Genomic DNA, 10,023 nt, shown 5'->3' on the forward strand with positions numbered 1-10,023 from the left:
AAAGCTGGAAAAGGTCGGGGGAGGGAGTCAGCAGCAGCATGTGATTCAGTAGAGGGATGGAGGAGGATGACGGCTGTGAAGACCCTCTTGAATTCGGCAATGGGAAAGCCTCTGGTGACTGATTACCGCAGTTTCAGGGCTCCTGCAGAGGCAGCAGAGCTCTGGTCTCACAGAGAGGTAGGGCTTGACAGGGAGGTGAAGATGTGGAGATACCATGTGGAGATCACTTCATCACAAAGTGAGAGGGGTGGGATTAAGGGAAACGCAGAATTTAGGGAAGGAGTTAGAGAAAGGAGGGAATAAAAGCAACATATGGAGAGGGATGGAAGATGTAAAGAAGAGGGAGTGGTGAGGTACAAAGAGAGGGAATCCAGGGCACAGGTAGATGAATTGGCTTCAGCCAGGAGAGGGCTTCTTCCTCAGGAGCTAGAAGGAGGGCAGGTTACAGGAGCTCCCACTCACTGACATTAATTGTTTTGATTATTACAACCATTTACTGAGCACCCAGCATGTTCAAACACATCCCATAGAGTTTTTCTAAAATTTCAAAGTAGCATTATAATTCTCATTTTATAGAGAAGATCAAGTATCAATGAGGTTAGGTCAATTACTCACTATTGCATAGCTTAAAAGGGGGCAGATTCAAGATCTGAGTCAGGCATGCCTAACCTCGGAGCTCAGACCCCTTATACTTTGGCCCATGAAGTGGGGGGAAAGTCACCTGCTGAGAGGGAGGAGGCAGTAGTAGTTTGGGCCTTGAGAAAAGGAGAATTGGTTAGGAGAGTGTAGACAGAGTGAATGGGAGACTGCTTAACAGCTCAGAGGTCCATGCTGGGATCGGGCAGCAGGATTTTTTGGCAGACTCGGGAATTTCAGATAAAGAATCCCAGCAGGCTGAAGAAGAGCTACTTAGAGCCACAGGGATGTAAGCATTGAGAAGACTCAGTGGTGAGTAGAGGTACTTTGCAAACTGGGGGAGGGGTGGCAGTGGTAAACAATGTCTGATGAATGCATGCCCGCAAGCAGAGGTGGCTGGAGAAGGTGATAGTTTGGTGATACAGAAATGGCATGTTAAGTTTGAGGGGTGTGCACAGACATCCAGGAAAGGGTATCCAGGAGAAGGTAAATGTGTTTTTTTACTTATTTATTGCTTATTTCCCTACACATGTGTGCATGTACCCCCACATTCACATACACACATACATACCTCAGAATGTAATCTGCATGAGGGCAAGGCTTTGTCTGTCCTGTTTCCTGTAAATCCCCCGTGCCTAACACATTGACTGGCATATAGTAGGTGCTCAATTAATACTTGCTGGATGAATGAATATAGAGTTCTAGGTGTCATCAGTGTCAGTGGTCATTAAAACCCCTAGAATGGATGAGTTCTCCCAGGGAAAGATGAGAAAGAAAAAAGAGGCAGGGGCTGAGGTCAGAGTCATGGGGAAGAGACAGGAGGAAGAAGAGGAGTCAGAAAAGGCAAAGGAAGAGAAGAAGAGAAAAGAGGAGAGGAGAGGAAACAGGGGAAGCAGGGACAGGAAAGAACTGAGTCACAGAACCAAGAGAGAAGGAGGTTTGAGGGAACAGTGGGGTTGTCAGCAGTTCAAATGCTGCAGACTGCTTCAACAGAGGCATGAGAGAAAGGGCCTGGAAGATCATCTGATCCAGGAGAGAGACGTGTCAGAATCACCCAGCAAGTTAGGGATGAGGCTGCAACTAAAGCCCGGGTGCCCTGCCCACCAATTTGGAACATCTCAAATTAGAGCCCGGCATCTCCCACTGCCACCTGGTAATTCCTTGAGCTCTATGTAAACACAGAGTAGGAACCTAAGAGTTTCTGAAATCACTTGATTATTAAATTGTTCATTTCCTGTTCTTAGAAGTGAAATTTTTTCACAATGTATTAAATCGAACGAAAACATCTTGACTGAGCTGAGCAACCTTCAAACTCAGAATTCGGGGTTAGGCGGGTGGGTTCTCTTACATTTCTTAGAAAGCATGGAAAGCCTGTTCCTTTTTGGTTTGTTCCACAAATATGTAGTCGGCAACGGCTGGCATTTTATGAGTTCCTGCAACACCCCAGGCACTTGACAGTTATCATTCATTCTCCTTCAAACATCCATTCAAGGGCGGCCTTAATATTCCCCCATTTTGCAGGGAGCAAACTGAAGCTTGCCCAGGGACCCACAGCCAGTAAGCATAGCTGCCTGGATTTTGAACCAGATGTGTCTGATGCCAAAGCCCCTGGGTTGTTTTGTGTTTTGCTTTTTTTTTTTTCCTGCACATCATGACTTTCTCTTCCCAAAACAACCTATCAGATGAGATGGTCTGATCACGTAGAAAAGCTCTTGGGCCCCATATCATGAAATAAACTCAGTCTACCGATATGACTTCTCATCTTGAGAGAAATGAAGAAAATCTATCAAAGAACAACCAGTGACCCTGAACTCGGCCAGGTTGCAATATCCAGCCCTGAACCCAACAAGGTTGCAATATCTGCCACCCTTTCCCAGGAACCCTTTTTCTTCCTTGCAAGTCTGTGTGGGACAAAAGGCCTTAGGGAGCAGGCCTGGCCTCAGCTTACCATGAAGCTACTTCACACTTTGGATAGCTCACGGATGTCCCCTCTACACTTGAAAAGAGATCTGTGTCTGTTAAAGAACATTGGAACTGAATGGTTAAAATACAAAGAAAATCTCAAGCTACAGCACTAGCTTGAGATGTAGGGGGAAGATGGTAAGGAGGCCAAGGGGGGAGGCTCTTCCTCCCCCACCACCTCCACCGGAAGAGTTCCACTTTTACATATTTTGCATATTGAGATTCCCATTAAGATTTTATTTGGAGAACCCTTCTGAGGCAAAAACATAATAAAAAATATAATAAAAACTGAAAGTCGGTGATTTAGGAAGAGGAGTAGGGTCCTAATGTCTGCTGAGTGCCTGCAAGGCCCGTGCTAGGTAGTTTAAAAGCCCTAAGCCCCCAGAAGATTACAATGTCTCCAACACTCCCATGTGAAATTCAAAATTAAAATCGATATTAAGCTATAAAACATAAAAATTACACATACACTACAATAAAAATAACGTATTTTCCATTTGTCTAATTTCAAAAGTCAGGATCTGTTTATCCAAGCTGGCTGTTCTCATTTGCTCAGCTGCCTCCGATTGGCTGGGGCAGTAACACCGGCTGGTCTTTTGATGGGCTGATCCAGTGGCCCAGGCTGAGCCCCCTCCAATCTCCGCCGGAGCCGGGGAAAGGTGGCATTGCCATTTCTCTCTTAGAGAGGAGGAAACTGGGGACTCGAGCAGGTTAGGGCCTTGCTGAACGTCCCATGGCAAATAAGGAAATGACGGTGGCGTTGGAAACCGGATCTGCCTGACTCCAAGTTCCAGGCTCTTTCCAATGCTCCTGGCTTCAATCAAATCTGAACAATAGGGTCAAGATGAAGGCTTTAAAATAGGGACCAAACCGCTTTCAAAAAGCTATTTGGCAGCACCTACGTGTCTGCCCAGTAAATCGCTCTCTTCCATCTCCTTTTTCCTCTAGCAGGGCATTGGGTCTTGACCTCAGAGCGATGGGTGCCTGGTGTCTGAACCAGGGTGAGGCTGCTGTCTGTCTAGCTCCACCGCCCTGCCTGTGCAGAGGCCTCTCCCACCTGACTCCCAATTCTCTTTTGCAGGTTGTCACATCTTCCCGAGCCAGGCCAGCCAGGAGCGCTGCATGCAAATCCTGCCGTGGGCTAGGGCACGCTAACCAGAGCCGGCGGCATGGACTTCGTCATGAAGCAGGCCCTTGGAGGTGAGGTCCAGCACCCCTCCGCGCGTCCTCAGCCGGTCCCACCGTTGTGGGACCCCCTCTCTCCCCAGCCCTGACCCCTAGCTGACCTCGCCCTCTCCCACCCACCCCTTCCTCGTAGGGGCCACCAAGGACATGGGGAAGATGCTGGGGGGAGAGGAGGAGAAGGACCCTGACGCGCAGAAAAAGGAGGAGGAGCGGCAGGAGGCCCTGCGGCAGCAGGAGGAGGAGCGCAAGGCCAAGCACGCGCGCATGGAGGCGGAGCGAGAGAAGGTCCGGCAGCAGATCCGAGATAAGGTCAGCTCCGCCCGCCCACCCTCGGGAGGGCCACAAGTGGGTAAAACCGGTTCAGCGAAAGCCCCTGCTGGGGCTCCCCTGGATCCCAGCTCTCACCTTTGCCCTAGCTCTCTCTGAGCCTCACTCTTCGCATCAGCAAAATGGGTGTCACAAGGACACCTCCCTCAAGGGATCCTTTTGGGGATTAAGAGAATGCGCGTAGTAGGTACTCCAAGAGGGTAGACCCTACGGTCCACCATTTCGTACTGCAGATCTTTGGGACCAAAAATGAGTGCAGTTCTGAATTTGGGAATGTTCGAAAAATACCACAGTGTCCTAAGCACTTTGTGCTGTTAGGTGTCACTCCCAGCGGGTCTGGGGCTGCCACCCTACTCCAGACAGTCCAGTGCATGTCTGTTAGTGCGGTGCAATAAATAAAGGATAGAAGTAGTCTTCCATTGGTTCAAGTCAGATCCGTCACCAAAATTAGGCTCAAAATATATGAGCAAACGCCATGTGTTCAGATTTTTGCGGATTTCAACACAGCAGGGAGTTCTGATGGGCAGGTGTTAATTTTAAAGGAAACCCCACGTATGGTCTCTCCCACTGAGGACCAGGCACCATCCTACAGGGAAGACACCCTTATCCCCACTTTACTGATGACAGGACTGAGGCTTGGGAAGTACTCCTGGCCACCTCAGCCAGTGCTGCATGATCATGAGACTCCCGCTGTCTCCTTGCCCACCCCGCTTCATGCGCGTCTCTGCCCTCCCCCTCCCCAGTATGGGCTGAAGAAGAAGGAGGAGAAGGAAGCAGAGGAGAAAGCAGCCCTGGAGCAGCCCTGCGAGGGGAGCCTGACCCGGCCCAAGAAGGCCATCCCTGCGGGCTGCGGGGACGAGGAGGAGGAGGAAGAGGAGAGCATCCTGGACACGGTGCTCAAATACCTGCCCGGGCCGCTGCAGGACATGTTCAAGAAGTAACCAGGCCTCCTGCCCCAGCCCACTCCACCTGTTACTACTTCTTTTTGGTTCTTTCTTTTCTTTTTATTAGGTTAAGTCTCAATTCTGAAGGGAAAAACCTCAGTTGGCCTCTGCCCCCCTTCCCTGGCCAGGGGCTTCTCCCCCTCAGCTCTCCCTCACACCTCCCTTCATCCCAGGGTATCCACCTGCACCCCACTCCCAAGTAGCTTGAAAAAGGGAGGACAGTCTTTCCCCAGCAGGGGTCAGGGGGCGCTGAACCCAGGGCCAAAGGCACTGGGGGCCCCCTCAGGAAGCCTAAGGTCGTGCTAGTGTGGTGACCCCCATACATTCCTTCATGCTCCCCACTGCCAGGAGGACCACTGTCCCCGGCCAGCCAAAGTAATGACACATTCCAGCCCTGCCCAGCATGCTGACCTTTGGCCTCTAACCCTCAGTGGGCCCCCAGGTCAGGGCAGGGGCACTGAGTGGCCTGGCTCTGAGGAAGGGAGTCAGGGGAAGCCTGTCCCGGGAAGGCCCAGGCTGAGAGGCCCCGGGTCTGGCCAGGCTGGGATCTGGGCGGGAGGCTGGGGCTCTCCTTCTTCCATCTCCTTGGTGACACCCAGCCCAGGGGCACCCCCTTCCCCAGCCCCCACAGGGAAAGACATGGCCCCTGCCAAGCTGGTCCCTCCGAATGGATCCTTTGTGGACTTTAGCTCATTTGTGGAGAAACCCCAGGTAGGGAAGCCCCTTGTTCCTCACCCCCACCCCACTTAGGTCTGGGCCCCCACTGCCAGGCTGGGCCCAGCTTGCTCAGTCAAGGGGCTGCCCAGGCCCCCAGAAAACACTTGGAGCCATCGGGCAGTGATGGTCTATGCCATGGGGAACACCCCCATTGCTGTGGCCAAGCTGCCCCCATTCCTATCCACCCCTCTCCCCACCCTGTCCTGTCCATGCGCTTCCAGGGCCCCATGGTCCCCAGGAGGACCCTTCCTAGCCAAAGCCCCAAGCCTTTGGTGAGAAGCCAATTCCCACTTGACAGAAGGCGTCCATCCATTCATCTCATTGGCCAAGGACAAACTCTCCTCTGGGACGTCTGGGACTGGCATTTGTCCCCCACTCAAATTATCAAAGCTTTCTGCTCAGTCAGTTGTGTGGGGATGGTGAGGGAAGAGGGGTCAAATGAGGAAGGAAACTCTATGCATGCATGCATGACAGTGTGTGGCAGAGATGGAGTCAGAGATTGTGTGTTCAGAGATCATATGCATATGTGTAGGGCTAGAGCGTGTGTGTGTCTTGAGATTGTGTGTGTTGCAGTCATCATATCTGTGTTAAAGATTGTGTATGTTAGCCTTGTGTATGTGTGCTTGATTGAGGTGGTGTATTCGGGTTGAAATTGTGTCATGTGTGTGCTATCCATCTCGTGTTTAGAGACTGTATATGTTAGCTTGTGTAAAAATGTGTTTTCAAAACAGCGTGTGTATCGGGAGTGATGGGTATATGTAAGGTGTTGTAGAAGCATGTGTTTGAGAGAATTGAGAGATAGCTGAAGGCTGCTGTGTGCATGTTTGGGGGTCTGAAAAGACAGTTGTGTGCATGGATGTGTGCTTGGGGAGAAAGAATGTGGGGAAGATGTCCCTTCCCAGCCCTGAGACCACTGGTCACAGTTGGCCACCTCCAACGGGAGACCTTGTCCTTGGCCTAGAGTCCTCCCACTTTTGGGGGGTTCCTGCCTGAGGTCCTCAGAATCCCACTGCAACAGACCCAGGCAGTGCCCCAGGAAGCCATGCTGGGCCCCCGCCAGGGCCTATCCCAAAAGCAGGGGCCAGGGAGGGGGCGACTTGCCTGCCCCTAAAGCCCTTGCTCTCATTGGCCCCAGTTTGCATTCTGCAGGTTTTCCATTTTAGTGGATTCTGCTTTTATTTCAGAGACAGACATGTGTCTTCTCTGTCCGTTTCCAATAGGTAAAGCCATATCAGTTAGACTGCAATACTTTAAACATGAGACAAAACAATCCATATGTTTAGGGAACCAGAAAAGTCCCCTGGTCTGTCCCTTCTTTGGGGAGCAGGGCCTCGACAGCTCCAGCTCCCTGGACCTACCTTCCTCCCCGCACCCCCGCCCCCACCTTGTGCCCCTGTGTCCAGCCCCCCACGGGGCCTGTGTCTGTGTCTGTGCCTGTGTCTGTGATGGGGAGCCACCTCGCACCCCTGTTGTCTGCTTGTCTGTGTCTGTTATCCTGGGCAGGATGGTCATTCTCAAGAACCCTGGGGTCCTGGGCCAGAGACAGGCAGGGCCCAGTCCAGGGGCCCCAGGCCTCCCCAGTCCCAGTGTGTGAGCCCCACTTGGACACAAGTGTTCAGAGATGTCCCCCTCTGCCACTTGACAGGGACCTTCAAACCTCGACAGTGATGCCAGGACACAGAGAGTACCAGATAGGAAGCAGAGACCAAGGCGCAGGGTGCTTCAGATGAGCAAGAGAACCCAGTCAAACCAGATATCCCAGGTGGGCCGGAGGGACCCCAGACCCTCAGAGGGCTGCCCTGGTGGTCTCCACCATGCAGTCCCTCTGTATTCCCAGAATGGGATCGGGGCTTTCAGCCCCACCCTGATGCCTGCCCCCCAGGATGGCTGGTTTAGTCTGGGTCCATGTCCAAGACCCCTCTATTCTGCTCCGGGACAGCAGGACTTCAGGTCTTCCTGGGGGTGAGTATAGAAAATTTCTGCCTAGCACACACCTGGCTCCAGCCATTGCCAAGAGATCACTCTTAGGCCCAGGGGAACACAATGACTATCATTACTGATGCAGATCTGGCTGTGGGGAGCAGCCAATGTGTGGCCCAGAGAGCGTGTCTGTGTGGAGCACGTAGTGCACGGAGTACGTGAGAGCTGCTCTAGCAGGGGTGGGATCCTCACAGGATCACCTGGGAGGTAAGGTGTGTGTGACCCACTGGATGGAGGGGAATGAGTGTGCACACACAAATGGGGCAATGTGCATGCAACACACTTAGGGGAGGAGTGGCCCCAGAATTCAGCACGCGCACAACACACAAGGGAGAGAACCCCCAGACACGAAAATAGGAAGGAGCAATCATTTGTAGATGGGTGAAAAAAGAATGAGGTTCAAGGGAGCGTGCACCAGGTGAGGTGAGCGTGTGTGCTCTCGGGGAAGGGCCCAGGCTCCCGTGCCTGGGAGGAACTGCCGGAGAGAAGGAAAAAGGCGGCTGTGGATCGCCCTGGGCTGGGCATCGGCGATGGGTCAGGATCTCCAAACGTGGATGTCCTCTCCTCCAAATCCAGAAGCTCCTGGAAGGTGTTCTTAACTGCAAAGTTGTGCAGGGTACTCCTCCAGCTGGAATCAGGAAGTCGAGACGCCATCCCAGGTGTGTGTAAGAGAGAGAGAGAACAGGGAAGAGACAGAAGTATTGCAGCCCAGAGCCCCTATCAGGGGCACAGCTGGTGGGCAAAGCAGCCACCCCACAGCTTTGTGGCTAGAGTACAGTGGGGTGGACCCCCCCAGGGTTGCCCACCCCCGCTGTCCACCTGCTCCATCCTCTAGGGTTCCACAGGCCCCTGACCACACAGGGAGGCTGGGGTCAGCCTGGGCTCCCAGGCCCAAGGACATGCCTCCCACCAAATATCTCCTGCTCCAGTCCCACTCCTGTCACCCCAGCTCTTCACTGGGGAGAGAACGGGAGGTGCTCATGCTGGCCCTGGGTGGGAGCGGGGAGTCCTGGTGAGACCCAGGTGAGATGGACCATCCTGCCCACGCGGGGGAACCCCTTTCCCACATTCGTGCTGTGTCATTGTTGCTCTGCTTCCTTTCAATGTGTCAGTGCCTGGGGGGAGGGGAGGAGCACCCCCTCAGCCCCCCTGAACCTGACCAAAAGCCATGGCTGTTGCTCCCCCCTTTGTATGATGCAAATGCTGAGATGTACAAAATCAACCATGACAACAAAGAAAAAGACCTTGTACAGCAGCTCTCTGTCTGTCCGTCCTCTTCTGTCCATCAGCACCACCAGGGACAAACAGGGGCACCGACTCACCAGGGAGGAGGCAACCCACAAAGCTCAAGAGGCCCCAGAAAATCTTCAATTTTACCCTGGCTTCTGGCCAGGACACCATGGAAATGACTCCAGAAATCAACCGCAGCCAGAGTTGGGACTGGGCTCGGGGTTCCAGGATCACTCTGCTTCCCTGCCCTCCAGAATCAATTCTTCAGCCCCAGGGGCTGAGTGGGCCCCATGGGCCCCCCAACCCCCTGCTCACACACACCATCTCTGACACCCCTTCCCCTGAGCCCCTCAGGGTGCCGCTTCCTGAGAATGCTGTCAAGTCGCACGGTGGGCAGCAACCTGTCCTCATTCATTCCCCAGACACTGAGGGAGACCTGCTCCCCATGGGCCACATGCAGAAGCCTGGGGTCCCATAGAAAGGACACCACTCAGCATTCCTCCCAGACACAGGCAATTCCCAGGCCTTGGTGAGGAGTCAGAACTGTTCCGGAACCCCCTCCACCCTTACCCTCACCCTAATACCCTGCCTTAGTTAGGTCCCAATCCTCTCAGCTTGGCTGGGCCCTTCCCATGGCCACGCAATGGTCTCCCAGCCCCCACCCCTCTCCTTCCATGCACCCTCTTCCGCCACCCTGCGCCTGCCTCCAAGGCACATCCAAAATGCAGTCTTCACCATGTCACTCCCTGCCCAGAGCCCTCCAAAGGCCTACAGGAAGGCATCTGCCTATAGGATAACATCCAGATTGTCCAAATGGCCCTGTGTGATGTGGCCTCAACCTACTGATCAGACCCACACCCACCTCTGTGCTCCAAGTGCCCCAGTCCCCATCTATACCATCTTCTTGATGTTTGCATATTCTGCCCCCAGTGCCTGAGATGAATGGTGCCCTTACCCTCCTTGGTGCTCTAGGGAGCTTGGAGCTCCCTCAAGCTCCAGCTCAAACATCATTTTCTCTGCGAAGCCCACCCTGATCCAGCCC

General features: G+C 53.3%; 1 protein-coding gene across 4 annotated transcripts in view; it reads left to right on the forward strand.

Annotated features, from left to right (window-relative positions):
* CPLX2 (complexin 2) overlaps window positions 1–5,137 on the forward strand; it is an 83,874-nt gene extending 78,737 nt beyond the window's left edge. For all 4 annotated transcript variants that reach the window (XM_032158667.2, XM_058440160.1, XM_032158666.2 and 1 more), the window contains 3 exons: window positions 3,680–3,798; window positions 3,917–4,092; window positions 4,854–5,137. In XM_032158667.2, the coding sequence (XP_032014558.1) occupies window positions 3,768–3,798; window positions 3,917–4,092; window positions 4,854–5,051 (405 nt within the window). In that variant the 5' untranslated portion in view covers window positions 3,680–3,767 and the 3' untranslated portion in view covers window positions 5,052–5,137. The remainder of the gene's footprint in view (window positions 1–3,679; window positions 3,799–3,916; window positions 4,093–4,853) is intronic.
* The last annotated feature ends 4,886 nt before the right edge of the window (window positions 5,138–10,023 follow it).

This window comes from Hylobates moloch, unplaced genomic scaffold (assembly GCF_009828535.3).
Source record: "Hylobates moloch isolate HMO894 unplaced genomic scaffold, HMol_V3 SCAFFOLD_6, whole genome shotgun sequence".
Taxonomy (NCBI): Eukaryota; Metazoa; Chordata; class Mammalia; order Primates; family Hylobatidae; genus Hylobates; species Hylobates moloch.